Here is a 19115-nt window from a genome sequence, read left to right as displayed (position 1 = left end):
CTGATAGCACATTATGCCCAGGTGTGTGCGAGAGTGTGTGTTAATGTGTGTGTGTGTGTGTGTGTACACACGTACTATACACATAAATATGTGCTTATATAGATTTTGCCCCGGCATCACTTGCCAGCCACGACACGACTTTAAATAAGTAGCCTGATTACTTCCACAATTGACTGGATCTGCTGGCATCGGATCATTACGGGCCGTAACAACCTGGACTTAAAGGCCGCATGGGCGCATCCGTAAATATTTTAAATCCACTAAAGCTCAGCACTGTTTATTTTATTATTTTGAACTTTGTTTTCAAACATGAGAGATTTAAATAGATCAAAAGCTGCACAGTCATGGATTTTTGTTTAATTTTTGTAAATATTGTATATCATGGTCATCATTTGCTCTTAAACTAAATGTAATGTAAATGTAAAACTAAATTATGTGGACATTAAAGATAGCAGAACATGTGTCACAAAAAAAAAAAACAAAAAAAATAAATAAAAAATAAAAAATAAATAAATAAAAAAAATTTAAAAAAAATAAATAAATAAAAATAAAAATAAATATATATATATATATAATTAATATATATAAATAAAAAAGATAATCTTTTAAAATATTATTTACAAATTTTATTAATTTATTATTTGTTTCTTATTATTTTATTTTTATTATTATTATTATTATTATTACATTTTTTATTTTTTATTTTATATATATTTTTATTTTTTCTCATTTCATTTTTAAGTTTTTTATTTTTATTTTATTTATCTATTTTTTTTTATTATTTTAAGTTTTTTTTTTTGTTTAAATTTAAAATTTTAATTTAATTTTTTTTTTTTTTTTTTAATTTTTTATGTTTGTATATCTCACTCCGGGCCAGATCCATTTTCCGATTTACTACCTCCTTAGTAGGTATATACATACATACAGAATCCGGTTACAACGACACTCAAGGAATTTTATTATTTTTATTAGTTTACTCGTCTTAATTGTAAATGTAACTGTACGGACGCTATAAGCGATGTCGCTATAACCAGATTCTACTGTACTTATTAAGTTTGTGCAAATTAATGTGCATGTGAGTAGCAAACCTATTCAAGATTCGAGATATGTTCCACTTTCGAAATCTAAATATTTTGCATTTCTACGGAAAAATAGATATTGATAGCAACAGCAAATGGCAAAGACTACAAAGGCTACAACTTTATGGGGAATCCCGTCGAGCAATCAACTAATTTTCAATTACTATAGAATAGCATGGAAGTTGTGTTAAATCTAGTTTACAAATTAGATGTAAATGCTGGCATAATGGCCCATTCATTAGTTGAGATAGTATGAATAATAAAAGCAAGAGCCAAGTTCTGGCTTGACTTAACGCCGTGAGTCTAATTGTGAGATTTGCATGGATTTCTGTTTTCTGTGCATTTCTAATCAAAACACGAAAACGCTTACAACAATTGCTCTTCAGCCCCTTGCGCATTGTGAGTGCAAATCCATTCATATAAAAGCCGCATTCATTGTCCCAGCATCCTATCAATCAGGAAGCGCCGGCACACAAAGGACGAGGCGCTCTGCAGCCGCCGGGCAGAAGTCAATGAGCGTGCGAGCTGTCATATTGTGGGCTCACTGTAATTGTGATGGCGTGACAAGTGAAAACAATTGTGAGTGTAATACGAACTGAGTGGAGTGCAATCTCTCTCTCTCTCTCTCTTTCTTGTTTTCACTGTGTTTTGTGTCTATGCTAAATATTACGTATACGTCGCGTTGAGTGCGCCTCTTGAGCTTGACATTAGAGTGCGTGGATGGTGTGGGTGTGTGTGTATGTGTGTGTGTGTGTGTGGGATGCCGGCCTGTTCGCTGGCTACTTTACGCTCGTCCACGCCCACCAGCCGCTCCCTGGCAGCTACAGCCACAGCCACAAACACCTGCTTTAAACCAACTGCACGCCATTTCCATTTGATTGTTCGACTTTGTCTATCTATGTGTGTGTGTGTGTGTGTGTGGGTGAAACCACTTTGCAGTGCCTGCATTCATTTATTTTCATTTCGCCGGCATATCTTAATAATTATATTGGTTGCGCCTAATGCGGCCACGCCCATCGCCCATTCATTTGCATCGTCATCGCTGTCCGGCCATTTGCCAACATTCCGCAGCAGCACGCAACAAATTAAATAATTAGTCGCCTAACTAATGTCGGCACGTAGAATTAAATTTCGTTTGGACAAAACGTGGTCGAGCGTAGCCTGCAATGATCTAAAATACTCCGTATAATCTTTTATTGTAAAGCTGCTCTGCCTGCGCTGAGTGAAAGCGAGTATATAGACAAAGCTCATCTGAGAAGTCATGCATTGCAGTTGATCTATTCTATAAACGAAAATAGAAATAGTTGTGCAACTGAGCACTAAATATCGGAAATAAAATGTAGAGATTAAGTAGCTCAATATCAACATCTAAATAAATAACAATGTAAAGAGGGTTCTCCATATTCGACAGACCCATCTGACCCATCGTATATCTAATGACAGAGACGGATACATTACGCCGTGCAGACTCAAGGCGGCCAGTTGAGAGATATCATATGCAAAAAGTGATGTCAACAAATCTATAAAATGATTATTATCGTCGACATTAAAAAATTGTATTCTTCTATGATTTAGAGAAAAAAAAAAAAAAAAAACACATGGGTCTAAATGACTCCGGCGGATATGCAATATACATATTTATATTAATTTTAATGAAATTGATTTAAAGAGTTTATCATTAAGGTTTTGTGTCCAATTACTACTACCATCTACTGCTACGCCATCACTATGGCACTCTCTCTCAATCTCTCGCTCTCTCTTTCTTCATCTCTCTCTCTCTCCCCCTCTCATTGTCTCTCTCTTTCACTATCGCTCTCATTTTCTCATTAGAAACGAAAGAAATAGTATGAATGAGAACTGTAATGATTACAACTTGAAGGGAATATTTGATAGATTTGAAGGTCAAAACAAGGTCTTGAGAATGCTGACATCACAGTCATCTTCTACATAGCTCTGAGGGCAGTTAAGCATTTAGAATTTAAATATATTTTTCGTTAACTCTTGAGTTCTGCACCCAGCAACTTTCCATTCAAATATATTTAATTTCATTTTTTATTCCATGCAGTTCAATCCTGAGCGAGTATCATGCAGTCAGTTCTAGCTCATAGTCATAATTTTACAATATTTGCAATGGCAGACAAAGGGACAGCTGGTCAGCGCTTAAATGCTAGCCAGCATTAGTTTAGCAGCAAATGTGTGCGTGGGAGGAAGACAGAGAAAGGGACAGAGAGAGAGAGAGAGAGAGATAGATGACAAATGAATGGTATGAAAGCAAAGCGCATATAAATCCATTTAAGCCAAATCGATTTTCATGCTGAAATGTAGCCACACAAACAAAACGAAGGATCATCAAATCCGTGATGAACATATTCATAGAGCGTGAGGTATACCTGACCGCACAATACTCGTTCATAGAATACAAATCTGCAGAGATTTTCTTACATCTTTGTAAGAAGACTATAATATTCCATATTTTTTTCATGTCTATTATCTTCCACTAATATGCCCGCTTTCTCAATGTGAGCGGGCATGTGGTAGTAGTTTCTGGCTTACTCATGTGCCGCAATTCCATTTTCCATTTCTTTGCCGTCCTGCGGTTGGGCTCTCCGCATATTCTGATCGCCCACTGGTTTTGCCAGCTGCGACTCGAGTTTTTCTATTTAAATTTTCATTTATTTGCCAACGGCTTGAGGAGCTCAGCTCAAATGGAATCTGAAGTGCGAATTGTGTTTTATGAGCAGGTCTATTGATGCTTGAAGAGCCAGCTAAAACCAAAGTGTAAAATGCAAGTTATAAGCGCTTGGCAGACTGAATAAATTTGAGATTTTTTTCGACTATATGAATGGAGGAGCAGTGTAATGAGGCATGAGGAATTGCCGAAGTGTTATGGATTTTAGTTGAGTGAGTTATCACCCTGGATATTAAGTTGAAATTCCTGTTGTTTAAATTTGTAAAGAATTTAATGTTTTATTTATTTTTTTATTATTTTCTTTTCTTTTTATAAATTATCTCTTAATTGCATTCTGTCTTAACTTGAACAGTAAGAAAATTGATTAGCTACAATAATTTATAATTAACCAGATGGCTTGAGCGCCAGTGAACTCAGTCGATATACCTACATCTGCTCTATTGTCTATTTACTATATACATATTATCGATTATTAATATTTTTCAGCTCAGGATTATTATATAATAAATGTGCTAGCACATTTATATTATATTTTATTAATATATATTATGTTATAAAAATAGACGTTATTTTAGTATAGAATATAATATAGAAATTCTGATATCTATTGATAACTGGCATATCTAGAGACCTTAAAGCTTGTCAAACTTGATAATGTTTCATATTATATTATAATAATCCAGTCTAAAGTTAAAGCAGTAGAGCATTAATAATTATTCCTTTTCCCAGACGAAGACACAGATACTGTTACCATGCAATTATCCGACTGAATTCATTAGGGTTTTGCTTATCTATTTACTATGTGATTAATTAGCTTTAGATATATAAATTTTCAATGAAATTACATTTATTGTATTTCTATGCATATTATTGGCTTAAAGCTAATTTCTTAAAAAGCTAATGACGAACTTAATGGTCAAAGGGAATTTGGTGTAACATTAAAGATTTTTGGTTTTTTGGAGAGAGAAAGAAAAACAAAAATTATAATAAAACCGTAAAGGCCAAGGAATAGTCTCTAAAAATTAGTTGGACTTTTCAACAGAAAAATCCATAGGTTTCAAGGCGAATTGAGCAGGCTTGACATATTGAAAAAAAAAAAAAAAATAAAAATAAAAATAAAAATAATAATAATAATAATAATAATAATAATAACAATAATAATAGTAATTTTGAATGATCTAGATTATGGTTGATCAAAATAGATGAGACTTTAAAGATAGAGAACGTATTACTGCGCTATTAGTAATATTACATCTTCTTTCAGTAATCTTTTCATTATATTCATTATATGATTAATTACATATTAATTAATTACTTTTGAATATTTGCGCATACGTTAGATATGATCAAAGTGGATGATGATATAGGCAACAACGACTGTCATATTACACAGGCAGATAAATCGCATGAGTACAGTCATACGATTTTTACAGTCTAAATCCAGTCAAGTCTAAGATCTAAATCAAGTCAGTCAAGTTATAATCTCGCTTAGATCTCCTCAATAAATCGATGCTTGATCAACTACTGCAAGCCTAGGCCAAAAAGCACACGGCTCAAGAAGAACTTTATCGGGCATTCTCTATCCAGTATTGGGAATGTTTTTAGCATCGAGTGGGTGGTTTTTGGCCCGGCTGACCGTTGCAATTGGCTGCGCCGCATTTCGGACGCACTTCCATTAGCCAGACGAATAATTGCATTGCATTTGACTAAGCGGCTTGGCTACGCCTAATGTAAAACTTATTATGCGAATTTGCTAGCTTATGAGCTCAGCACGGCTCAGCTGAGACACATTACCAACACACACACGCGCGCGCACACACACACACACACACACACAAACATAGACAGTGCCTAAAAATGTTGCTGGCCGAATGTAGTCGCCGCCGGCGGCTTTTGCTATAAGCTCAACGGAAATTTTGCCAGCTTGGCCGCAGTGGCCAGGAAGGGGCGGGGCGGGGTGGGGCGGGCCGGGGCTGTGCAGTGTGCAATGTGCGCACTAATTACGACAAGGTCGGTGCACTAATTAACAATGGCTTTGAGGCAGCTAAACGATATGGCGCCCAGGCAAACATGGCACAGCCGGCCATCAGGGGCGCCTGAGCCAGAGCCAGAGACGTTGCAGGCCGCAGACTTCCATGGAAAGCAGAGACCAGAGACCAGAGAGCAGAGAGCAGAGAGCAGAGACCAGGAACCAGGGACCTAGCACCAGAGACCAGACCAGAGACCAATGCAGACAGCCACCAAGTCTCTTGCTCCATACACCTAGGCCATGCAATAATGAGTGTAATTAAATGTGTATTTGTGTGTGTGTGTGTGTGTTGTTGTTGTTGTGTGTGGAGGGCGCTTTTATTTTTAGCAAAGGCCTTTTTTATACCAAACACGAATCGTGTTGGCGAAAGTGTTTGTTTACAGTATGGATAAAAATAAAACGGGAACAGGAAAAGGATTTGCATCTTTTTTTCCGAATTAATGAATCTTTCAAGTGGGCTAAAATTACAATTTGTATTTGTAAAGATCTGATTGATTGCGGATTTAATTAATCTGTTCGCGTGGCTCCCATTACAATACCTTTTCATAGTCATTGCTTTGCCTAAGAGGTATTTATATCAGTTTTATTTTGGGTATTCCAAGGAATTCGTAATACTAAAGAGCCTGTGTCTTTTATATAGACTCTCAACTGAGCAGCTCTGCTGGGATCTAGTTACTACAGCTCATGCAAACTGGGGGAAGACTTTGACGTCAGCATTTTAAAGACCTACAGCACCGACTCTTCTCTTTAGATCTATCAAAGAATCCCTTGTTGTTTACCTCAGGTAGCTGCTTCTTCTACTCATGCTCTCTCTTTTCCTAAGCTGTGTATCATATCTACATTTATCTTTCTTGAGCCTTATAGAACATATATTTAATAAATTCCAGCGTACATTAAATTACCTAATGGGTAGCAGAAAAAAGTCTATGAATTTTCACCAAAGAAAAATAATTCTAAAAAAACTAATTTTATATTTTTATTCAACTTTAATAAAAAAAATAAATAAATAAAAATAAAAAATATTTGTTAAAAATTAATAAAATATTTTTATTTAACTTTCATAAGCAAATATTTCTTCTTCTAATAAAATACTTTTATAAAATTTCAACTTCAATAAAATAAATTTAAAAAAAAAAATGTTCCCAATTAATAAAATATTATTGTCTAACTTTAATAAGAAAATAGTAATACCTAAAAAATATTCTAATACAATCTTTTTATTGAATTTCAACTTTAATAAAATTAAATATAAAAATGTTTTTTAAAAATGAATAAAATATTTTTCTTCAACTTTAATAAGCAAATATTAATATCTAAAACAATTTCCACAGTTGATGGAAATTGTTGAGCTTTCTTCTTATATATTTTTGGCTAAATTTTCGATTTCTGTTGCACCCAAAACCATTTTATTTACATACATATATAAAAAAAATTTTGATTAATTTATATACTCAACATACAGATATATAATTAGATTTCCCTAGAAGCTGTTCTTTTTGCCAGCGCAAAGAAATCTCTATAGGAAAAGCTCTCAGAGCGCCAAACTGAACTATTTGTCTAGCTGCCTTGAGCCGACTTCAATTGAAAATCTTTCAGCGCAGTTTTTCCGTGATTGTTAACGGCACTTGTCGGGCGAGAAGAAGGTCAAGCTGACCGAGAGTGGATATGGCCGATTGGAAAATGCGATTAGCGCGACGAGATTTGGGTTTAACTTTTGCTCGCCTTTTGACTGCGGGCAGGCGCCAAAAGTTGATAACGATTTGATGCCGCTAACGGACAAAAGCTTAAAGCTTTCAGTTCAACAAAAGCTTGTGTTGAGTATGTTCAAAGAGACTGAGAGAGAGAGAGAGAGAGAGAGAGAGAGAGAGAGAGAGCGTGTGCAAAGCTGTCATAAGGGCTGCTTGAGAGCGCGAGCGGGCGGAGGATTGGTCGGGTTGAGCGCGTGGGAGTTAGCGCTCGTAATGTCAATTGCTTGGGCTCTAAGGCTGTGTGCAGTATTTTGAAGCCTCTGCCTCGCTTACAGCTGAGACAAAAGAAAGCCCGCTCACAAACCCACACACAAACACACACGGACTTGCACACACACACACATGGATTTCCGTGGATTTATTAATGCTATAATATAACGCATACGCCGCATGGGCTGCTGTTTGTTTCGTTTCGGATTTTTTCCAATTTAATGTTTTTTTTTTTTTTTTTGGCATCGCAAGATGAGCAAAATTAATAAAATTTTGTTAATGAAAATAACAAATTTTATAGCATAATTAAAAGGGATTGCCCAACAGCAGCCGAGCACATTTTCTCTTCATATAGCTCTTAATCAAATGCGAGTGAAATAAGTTGAGCTGAAAATTATATGAAAATATGGACTGGCAGGTCGGCTGGTTGCCTGCTGGCTTATTTTCATTTCATTATTTATGTGGCTTAAGCTGATTTAGAAATAGAATTTTAATAATAATGAATTTTGAAGCATGAAAATTCTCATAAAAATATTTAAATTTTACAGCAGGGATTTAACACTGAATTCTCTTTGCCCAGAGCTGCTTTATTTTATACTAATGAATATAATACATATACTAATATAATTATAGTTTAGTTAAACTAAAAATTATTTCTACTAATGTATAATTTCTATAAAATTAGACTACGTAAAAATTTGATGTAACTTAATTAAGTATAAATTTATCGAGTAGTGCAGCAATCTCAACTTTAATGAAATCCATATTGACAACGATCCAAGTTTCCAATATTATTTTGTAGTATTTATAGTTAAAGAATGAAAACTTTGATGCATCTGAAAAGTCTTTCTGCTCTCTTCTGTAAGACTTTGGCAAACCGACATTTGTCTTTGGTACAGTCCCAGGTGGCTGTACAGCAGGTTAACAGTGTTTAGACTGTTCCAATGTACAAGTTTATATATGATAGATAGGGTATACAAATTTGCAGCTAGGAGAACAAAGATAATAATAATTTAGCTAGCATTTATTTTTAATGAATATAACCATGATAAAACTAATATAAAAGTATAGACTTGAAAAAACAGTACAAATATTCAAATAAAATAATATTACTATTCAAATATATACAAAATTAAAAACATATACTAAAATCAAAATAGAAAAAAAAAACAAATTTATTAAAATACAAAATAGTATTAATGTGAATCCATCCAAAGTACTATAACAAAAAAAAAAAAAAAAAAAAAAAAAAAAAAACATTTAACAAATGAAATAATGAAATGAAAAATATTATAAAATACTGAAAATAATATAAAACTAATACAATTTCTTGTATATAAAAAATATATATTTCTCATAAATATAAAAAAAAATGCAATAATTTAAAAGCTTTAAAAATACTAAAACAAATTAAAAAAGTAATTCCATTTAAATATAAATATGAAAATATTAAAAATATTTAAATTTAAAAGTAACAACGCAAAAATAATAATAATAATAATAATAATAATAATAATAATAAAATATACAAAAATGCAGATAAATAAAAAATATAGTAAAAATAATTATATTGAAAAGTATCAACAACAAAATAATTAAAATACCAAAAAAATAAAAATAAATAAATAAAAATAAGAAATAAAAATATATAAATACATAAATAAAATTAATAAATAAATAAACATAAATATAAGAGTTCTTAGCTCTTTAAGTTCCGCTCGAGTAGTGTAAAAACACGATAGCCCCCATTCACTCCGAGAACAAGCATTAAATGATAACGCATAGATCTGTTTACAATGATAACTACTGAAATCGAATAAATATTTTGTATAGTTTAATGAAATGAAATTTCAATAATGATTTAGGTAATATCCTAGCTACTATTAAAACGATACCGTAGTCTAACTGTGAATAGTTTCACTAGAAGATATTTTGGTAACATTTCGCCAACAAATTGGTTTTTTCTGCTCTCTCTGTGTGTGTGTGTGTGTGCGGGTGTATTGTGGGCCAGCTGGGTCTCATTTGTATGCAGTGTGACTAGGCGGATGGTTAAATTGCCAGAGCATACTTATGCGCTGGGGCTGCCGAGTCGTGGCAGTCAAATAAATGGTGCATTTATTTATTTAAACTATTCCGGCGATATCAGCCGATGTGGCCTTAGCCACACGGCACACCGACGGCTGCTGGCTGCAGGCTGCTGGCAGCTGGCCGCGAGCGAGGCTAGGCTTTTATTTGTCGGCTATCGCTTAAAAAGCTCGCTCCAGGAGCATGTCCGCCTCGAACGAACGATGCGCGTCTCTTCAACTTCAGAGTGTGTTAGTGCATGTGTGTGTGTGTGTGTGTGTGTGTGTGTGCTGGCATATGTGCCTGTGTTAGTGTTGAAGTTGCTCGTCGCTTGTCGTCCTCGTCGTCGTCCGTGGTATCAACAAGGACATTCGACCTACTGTTGATTGCGCACCGAAGCTTTTCAGTTGATTTTGAGACCGTGCCACGTACGGAACACGAGGGCTGCCGATACGCCGGAGTCCAATAGCGAGCGCCCAGCATGCAGCGTGTTTTTTAAATTCAAAGAAGAAAAAAAAAAAACGTAAAAAAACAGAAAAACAATCTCTTTTTGTTGCTGTTGCTTTACCCGTTGGCCACTTCTATCACAACAGCGTGTGTGCTGCGTGCGTGTGTGCGTGTGTTCGTGTGTGTGTGTGTGTGCTCCGTTGCCGTCCGGCTCGACAAGGTATATTATTCCAGCAATTGCAGACTCTCAACTATTTAATTCATTCAAGTCATTTGCATTTTTTTTTTTTTACAAACTATTTTTTTGTTGTGTGAAATGTGTTTTGTGCTAAAAAAAAAAAAAAAAAAAACATGAGCAAGAAATGAAAAAATAAAATAAATAAATTTACAGACATCAGGCGATGTCAGTCGAAAGCAAAGCGGCTGCTATATTGATAAAGCCACACACACAAAACTTAATAAAATACACACACACACACGCACACACAGAGTCAGAGACAAACATAACAGAAGAGAGACACTGGCAGACAAATACAGCGACAGACGGACGAGGCGACAGACGCTGGGGGAGACCGCACTGAAAAACGAGTCTGACAACTTAACGACTTACTTAGTCAAATAAAGAGCGAGGTACGACGACACAAAATAACATGGCCCAAATATGGGCAGTGTGGCGGTGGGCGTGGACAGTGTGCTAAGGGGGGTGTGGTGAGGAATAGGTGCCAGGCTAGGCTGCCAGATAGAGACAGATAGTTGTGAGTTGGCCAAATGCTGCTTAAGTTGTGTAAGGAGACGGCCTAATGGACTGCCCAGGCAAGCCATAAAGGGTAACAGTCACAGCCACACACACACACCTACACACACACACACACAGACGCACATCTATACAGTTGTCTGTTCAAATATTCAGGCCTTTATTTTTTTTTATTCTTTGCGTGTTTCTCTCAAAGCAAAAGGTGCGATGCTGGCTTTGGTCCTTTTGCTCTTTACGCTTTGGCTTTGCTGCTGTTGCGCTTTGCTGCTGTCTTTGCCATTGTTGTTGTTGTTGTAAGATGGTCGATGGTCGCTGGCCTACGAAATTGAATGAATATAATCAAATCAGACTGAAGGAGGTTATGTAAATGCTTTCGCTCACGTTTGTCGACAGCATCGCGCTGCCTGCTCTCATTCGCGCCGCCACTCCCCATAGCACCCACTATAAAAACTTGTACATATATATCTCTCTCTGCTTGTATGTGTGTGTGTGTGTGTGTATTATGGCAAAAACTTGTATCTAGCAGTTTGCTGGCGTTGTTTTTCATCCGAGTTGCTGTTGTTTGGGATTTTGCATAATTTAAAGCGCAAGTTAATAGCCAAACACATGTGTTGAAACATTTTTGGTGCGCTCCTAGGGGGTGCGGCATGGTCATGTGTGTGTGTGTGTGGCTGGGTATTCACTTGGAATGTTTGAACTTTAAACAACAGTGAAAAGTTTTTGCTGTCGCATCCGCAAGACTATTAGCTGGACTTTATTTTGGGTACTAATAATTTCAATGGGCGAGTGAGTTAGTTGTGCAGAGTTGAGCAGCCACAGACTTATATGCGATATACGGCATGTGCAGCAATGACAACAACGACAATCAATCTCAACTAAAGCACACACACACATGTCGCACACACATCGCATTCACTTTGAATGACAGACAGACATAGTCAGGATAGGAATTTGCAATTTGCATTGCAAGACATTTCTCAGCGAACACTGAACAAGAAATTGAAAAAAAAAAACCAGAAAAAAGTGCAGAATAGAATAAAATAGAAAAAAAAGTAGAAAATTGAACCTGAAGACTGCAATCACAGCTAAAGAGCAAAAATTGCACAAAAAGCCAGCCGTATGCGGCCTTTGGCTCTTTGCATAGCATTTGGCCAAGTCCCAACGGCACCCACGACCTCTTGGCAGACCCGAAAAATACAAAGACCAGGCACACACAATACACACCTAAATTAGGCACGGGACAGGGGCGTGGCACTGGGGTGCCTGAATATCGCAATTAGCTGGAGCCATGGAGCGGCCCAACATGTGCCATGCGAATAGTTTACGGCTGCGGAATTCCATTGAAGGAAGCCGTGGAACGTAGCACTAATGGCGGAATACGGGAAGAACAGTTAAGCTCTAAGCTTTAGGCTAATGAAAATGGGATTTTTGGAAAATGAATTCAAAAATCATTATAAATGAATGCTCGGAATATAAGGGTATTGTATTAAAGTATGGGTTAAAGCACATCATTTTTGTATATACATATATATACTTTATATATATTTTGCGCAGCTAATGAGCATTAACTGGCGAATTCGTCGGGTCTGTTTGTTTGTCATTCCATCTAATTGCATCTCACATTTCCTTTGCACAACTATTTAAACACCATTTGCTCATTGCTATTGCTGGAGTTCTTAGGTCATGTTTGAGCAACTATTTCCAGAGAGAAAGACAGAGTTCTTCGGTTTCGTGCTTCCGTCTTTCTGTCCAACCTTCGTCTGTACCTACTCCTCCGTACTTCTGCACGTCTCTCTGTCGCCCGCATGCTTATCCGTCTGTTCGTCCGTTTATCTATTTATCCATTCCTCCGTATATCCATCCATACGTCGCTCCATATATCCGTCCGTCTTAACATATATCCGTCTATCCATTTATCCGTCCGTCCTTCTGCCCATATGGTCATCCGTCCCTCCGTCTATTTGACCGTCCACTTCTCCATCTGTCCTTCCATCCATCTATCCGTCCGCCCCTCTATATATGCGTCCGTCCCTCCATATACATTTCTGTCCGTCCATTCGTCTATCCGTCCGTCCATCTATCTATCCGTCTATCAATCTATCTATCCGGCCGTCCATCCAGCTATCTGCCTGTCGGTCTGTCTGTCCGTCAGTCTATTCATCTATCCGTCCATTCATCTATACTACCATCTGTCTTTCGGTCTACCTATCCGTCCGTCTGTCTGTAGATTTGAACGAAAACAACTTTATCGCAATGAAAACTATTGACTTCAAATTTGATACACTCGTATACCCATTGACACCCTCGTCTTATAGAATATTAATATTGTCCGGCTACACCAACTCAAGGTGTGTCAAATCGGGAAATTCCATGCTAAGATTTAGTTGCACAGAATCTGGGAAAATATACTCGGGAGGCGAGCCCAAGGCCAAAGAGTTTTTGAGATGCTGCTTCTGTATATTCCATAGCATTAGCTCTTATAATGGCATTTTAGATATATGGTAATATTTCCTTCATTGATAGTTCTTATGTTAGCAATCCATCAAGTCATTAGCATTCCATAATGTTTGCAATAGATTCCATTCCCTACACTTGGCTGTGCATTTGATGCTGATTTAATTACCTAAAAGTTGATTTCTCAGCAGTTCTCTCCCTCTCTCTCTCTCTCACACACACACACGCACTCTATTTCACTTAATAAAATGTATATATTTACAAGTCAATGGCTTATAGACTTCCCACCTCCTTTTCCATGTCCTAATGAAGTCCTTTATGGGCACGGCAGCGGCAGTCTGAGTCGTGCACATTAATTAGCCAAATATACTTAACTCGGTTGTAGTATATCTTCTCATACGCACCATTTGATTTAATTATACAAGGCCTGCAACATTTCGGGAGACTGCGAATTGTGTGAATTCCGCATAGTTAAGCGATTGCAAAGATTTTGTCTCTCTGGCTCTTGGCATTCGAGTTATTTGTTAAGCAGCGCTGCCTGCTGCTCAGACAGGTTGAGTGGCTAATGTGTGTGTGTACGTTGGGCAATTTGTTGAGCAACTACGTCAGCGCTGCCTGGGCTGGCAGCCAATGTTAGTGCCTTGGCTGGCTCTGGCCAAAACAAATTGGCATACGAGCTCGTTGGCCAAAGTTCTGGGCCAGTCTTCTAACTTGTTTACAAGTCGTTTGGCAATTATTCAATTAAATGTCGACGCCAGCGGCAATTCTGAGTAATTTTCGACGCACGTAGCGCCCAAAGTTCAAATACATTTAAAGCTAACAGGAAATCGCGTAATGTCGACCGTCTCAATGATAGGGGAGAGTCGTCCTGAGTCGTCCTGAGTTGGGCTGAGTCGAGCTGAGCCACCCGTTGGCCAATTCAGCGTCCTGTACCTGCAATTCGGATTGCTGCTGCCCCAAAGGTCTTAAAGTATGTTCAATTTTCTTTCCTTTTCAATTTCCTTACACCGACACAGACCCGACCAAGCCAGAGCCAGAGCCAGAGCCAGAGCCAGAGCCAGAGCCAGAGTCGGAGTCGGAGCCTTTGGCACAAACAACTTCCGCCAGCAATGTGACTCGAACGATGCTTGGCCAGCTCGTTAGCCATTGCAATTGCATCACAGACAACGTTGTCCGTCCATCCGTCCGTGTCCATCTCAGCCTACGCCTACGCCTCAGCTCGCCTCGCCTCGCCTCTCCTCGCCTCGTCTCGCTTCTGCTTCATTTGTCCTTTTTGTTTACCTACCCGAGCAAGCGCCTGTTTCTAGGCTGACTAAATACATATCTCCATCTACTCTCTACACATCTATATTTATATACTTGTGCTCACATGTAAACATGTATACATACATACATATGTGTGTGTGTAGCCCTGGGTTGTACGGTCATTAAGCGTACATTTCTAATGATCGTTGAACACAGGCGCATGGCTTTAAATTATTTTGTATACATTTTAATTACTACATTAAGAGCTGAATAATTTACACATTAAATGGGTTAGAAGTAAATCTGATGCGAATTACACTGGCGAATTGCTAATTGCTGTTGCTCTCTTCAATATGTGACACGGAAATTATTTAGATTTTACTCTAATTAAGGAAAATGGCTTAGAAGATTAATATTACAAAACAGTAGAAATGTTAAAGGGAGATGGGAGATGGGCAGAATGGGAGATAGAGAGAGAGGGATAGATAAAGATGATGGGGAGACCGAGAGATAGCGAGAGGGAGGCTTAGAGATAGAGAGAGAGAGGGAGAGAGGGAGAACGGGATAGAGATGATGTTGATACCGAGAGATAGCGAGAGGGAGGCTTAGAGACAAAGAGAGAGGGAGAGAGGGAGAACGGGAGAGAGTGAGAGCGAGAGAGGGAGAGAAGCTGAAAATACGTGCAGAGAAACCTATAAAGAGGGGTACGAAGGGACAATCGCACAGAGAGAGTGTGAGAGAGAGAGAAATAGGAACATAGAGGAAGAGAGAGAGAGACATAAAGGAAGAGGGAATAAGTTATATAAAGACATAGATAGTGACAGAGAAAGACAGAGATAGAGAGGGGTAGAGACATCTATATTGATAGGAATAATGTCAAACAGAGATAAAGTGAGAACGAAAGATAGAGATGCAAAGCTAAGTGAAATAGTGAAACAGAATGTGCGTCAGAAAGGGAGATGTGGAATGACAGAGTGGTATAGAAAAAGTACAGAACTAGAAAGAGACAGAGATAGAAACATGCAGAAAGAAAGAAACAGGGAAAGAGAGAGCGAGACAGAGATGGGTGATAGATAGGAAATGAGAGGAATACAGAGACAAAAATCAATGAGATATAGAGATAGTGAGAGATAGAAAGAGAGAAAGTAGTGTCAGAGAGAAAGAGACAGCAACAGCTACAGCGAAAGCGAGAGTTTCAATAGCCAATTTAAAGTCAATTGAAGGCTCATCCAAATTGTATAAAAAGGAATTAAAAAAGTTTGCGCACGAAATTTGCTTGGGAAATTATTTACATTTTAATTACATAACTTGATTGCAAAACTTGTCGTCGTCATCCATACCAGCAGCAGCAGTCTCGGCATTGTCCTTGTCCTTGTCCTGCTCAAACCGCAAAGGTAAAGGAGGCAAACACAGGAGCAAAAGCGTAGCGAAACTTTTCGCTAGCCGTCAACTAGATGCTCTTTGCTCAGACTCCCGCTAATGAAATCTATAAGCAAATTAATTAACAGAGGACTACATATAAAATGACAAGAATTACAATATAAATTTACCATAAAATTCCGTGAGATTTCATAGGAACTGCATAATTTTGTAAGCTGCCTGGTTAGAGAATTATGAATAGCTGAGCGGCAGAGTAGACTAGGTTGACAAAGTGACTGAGTGAATGAGTGAGTGAGTGAGTGAGTGAGTGAGTGAGTGAGTGAGTGAGTGATGCCAGCTCCTTTTGGCATTCGCTGGTATTGTGAGATGTCCCTGGCTGTTGACGTAGTCAGCAGCTTCTTGTTTTTGGCCTGGGCGACACACACACACACACACACATAGACACACACACACAACTGGCTCTGACATGCTTAAATATCAAAGTAGCTTTTGCTATTCATCAGCGCGCCTGACGCTCGGGGGGCTGTGGCGTTGGCTGTTTCTCCGGCCATGGCAGGTGCAGCCTGGGACTGCGGCGGCGGTGGCGCATGATGGATACCGTTGCGCCGTGACAATGCGCCTTGTGGCAGCAGCAGAGCAGCAGCAGCAGCTCAGCAGCAGAGCCGCTGATATGTTCGTGCGTCTCTATCTTTAATCTCTCTCTGTCATTTGTGTCCTTTCAGATCTAACCACTGGCAAATCGGGATAAGACACGCCCCGTCCAATTACCTGTTAATATTAACAGGCGGCCCCCCAACTGGCTGACCCACAACTGGCTGAGCGGGCGCACTCATCTCTCAGGGGCACACACCAAGCAACAGCAGCACCACAACAGCCGCACAATGGGCAAGAAGAACTCCAAATTGAAGCAGGATACCATTGATCGTCTGACAACGGACACATACTGTGAGTACCAGCCCCTCTCCCCCTCCCCCTCTGCCACTGTGGGCCCACAAATCATGTGGGGTGCGTGCCAGCCTTGAACTCTATATGAATTATTGTGTCGAGCATTAAAAACTCTTGAAAGCCATTTTGGCAGCTCAAACGTGCGCAAGTTTTTCGCAGATAAATACGAACCAGAGAGGAGGACGAAAATTCGACTGTGTTTCTGCCATGTTGCATTTAAGTGCTGTCCGCATCCCTCTCAAGTGCCAATGAGGGTCTGGCTTTTTTTTTTCTTTTTCTTTTTATAGCTATTTTCGAATTGGTAAACCCCTCTCGGACCGAACAGAGTCATACGAATTAGACCGCTTTTCATATGCTCCAACCAAGAGTATATGAAGCAATTGATTTCCTCCACTCAAGTTGTCAGCTCGAGATGTTTCAAAGATTTATCATTGACCACGCAGGAGGTCTTAAATCATTTTTATATCCTTTAAGTCAATCGGATTCAATCAAGTCTGCATAATGGAATACACTCGAATATGAATTCGATTGAATTTGTGCGAATTTGATCAAGAGATCAAGTGTAAGATGAAAGATATCTTGCATTAGGAAACAATCTCTTAAATTGTGAATAGAGAATATTGTACCATCTGCTCAGTTTCAAGGCGCTTAAGATTCCGAATTCTTTTGAGGAGGAAATGAAAGAGGTATATATATGAGATTTTATATACCAAATATAGTGGTTCTAGCTCTTAGGACTTTTGAAATATATTTGAATAGAATTGAATTATAGCTTTATATGAATCTACTAAAAGTTTCGATTGTTTTTTCGTAAAACTTGACTTTTTTCATACTATAAAGAGACGAACAGACATGTGGCAGATAGACGTACGAAATGTTGGTTACTTAGAGCTCGGCTGCTAGCTAGGACTGAGGATTAAAAGTCTTTATGCCACTGCCAAGTCATCAGCCCTGGGTCAAGTCATTAGATCAGCATTTAGTTATATCAATTCAATATTTCCCACTAATCGCCCGAGATTTCTATGGCTTTTGGAATCATTTAGTTAAAGTTGAGTTTGTTGCCTGTTGAGAGCCACAAGCAGCTAGAGTTTTTTGAGTTGGTTATGTGAATGAAATCAGTTGTTCTCTTCATATGAAACATTTCTTGGAACTCCGACAAATTGGACGTGAAGTTCGTCAGCGACATGTGAGTTTTTGGCCGAGTGCTCCATTACTGTTTGCCAGCAGCAGATGGAAACTTTTTTTTTTTACTTCTTCCTCTGCTGCTGCTTGTCGTTGGCCTGGCGGGAAGGAGGGGCGGGGCGCCTTGGCGCTTTGTGCGAGCTTAGTTTATGGGAGCATTGGTACAAATGTTCCATACATATACTACTTTCCAACAGTTGCACATGGCAAAAGTTTCTGAGTGCACTCGGCCTGTGCCTGTGCCTGTGCCTGTGTCTTTGCCCCCAGCCCCCTCCCCATCACCGTCCATGGCGGGCCATTGCATTCGGATTGCTGGCTTCGATTCACAGTCGGTTCATGAGCTTTAAGAGCTTAGGAGTATTCTTTATTGTTCATTGGCCAGAGTGGCCATATTATTGGCAATCCCCGTTTGATTCAAGTGCCGAATGCTCCACTGGGCTGTATTTCAATCGAGCTTTGATCCCACTAAATGTTTCAAACTCAGCTAATACTCTGTGTTTATTCAAAATGAGCTTAACAAGTGCGATCGATGTGTTTTACTAGCCCAGTGAGGTTGAATCATTTACTGTGTGGTTGATTGACTCGTTGACCAACTGTGTGGACTGATTGACTGGCTAATTAACGAAGGATTGGTTGATTGAAAGACTAGCTCTGGGTCACTGACTAACTTATAGATTGACTGTGATTTTGATTGAATCTCTTGCTAACTGACTGAGCTCTGACTCACTGATTAGCGGTCTTTCCAGCACTGATTGGCTGATTCATTGGCTGACTGATTGATTTACTGATTGACAGATTGATTGACCGATTGACTGACTGGTTAACTGACTAACGGATTGACTGATTGATTGACTCACAGATTGACTAACTGCTTGGCTGATTGATTGAC

At 38.4% G+C, this 19115-nt stretch overlaps 1 protein-coding gene across 4 annotated transcripts in view; it reads left to right on the top strand.

Annotated features, from left to right (window-relative positions):
- Frq2 (Frequenin 2) overlaps positions 1 to 19115 on the top strand; it is a 46673-nt gene that overhangs the window by 8058 nt on the left and 19500 nt on the right. For 2 of the 4 annotated variants that reach the window (XM_089475883.1, XM_089475881.1), the window contains one exon: positions 16822 to 17044. In XM_089475883.1, coding sequence (XP_089332009.1) covers positions 16981 to 17044 — 64 coding nt within the window. In that variant the 5' untranslated portion in view covers positions 16822 to 16980. Of the gene's footprint in view, positions 1 to 10211; positions 10487 to 16821; positions 17045 to 19115 lie in introns of those variants that run through there. The other 2 variants (XM_089475884.1, XM_089475882.1) reach the window with 2 other exon arrangements.

The sequence above is a fragment of the Drosophila arizonae genome, chromosome X, assembly GCF_054131065.1.
Source record: "Drosophila arizonae isolate 15081-1271.41 chromosome X, UAZ_ARI_1.0, whole genome shotgun sequence".
Lineage (NCBI taxonomy): Eukaryota > Metazoa > Arthropoda > Insecta > Diptera > Drosophilidae > Drosophila > Drosophila arizonae.
This window is presented reverse-complemented; position numbering and strand designations above follow the sequence as displayed.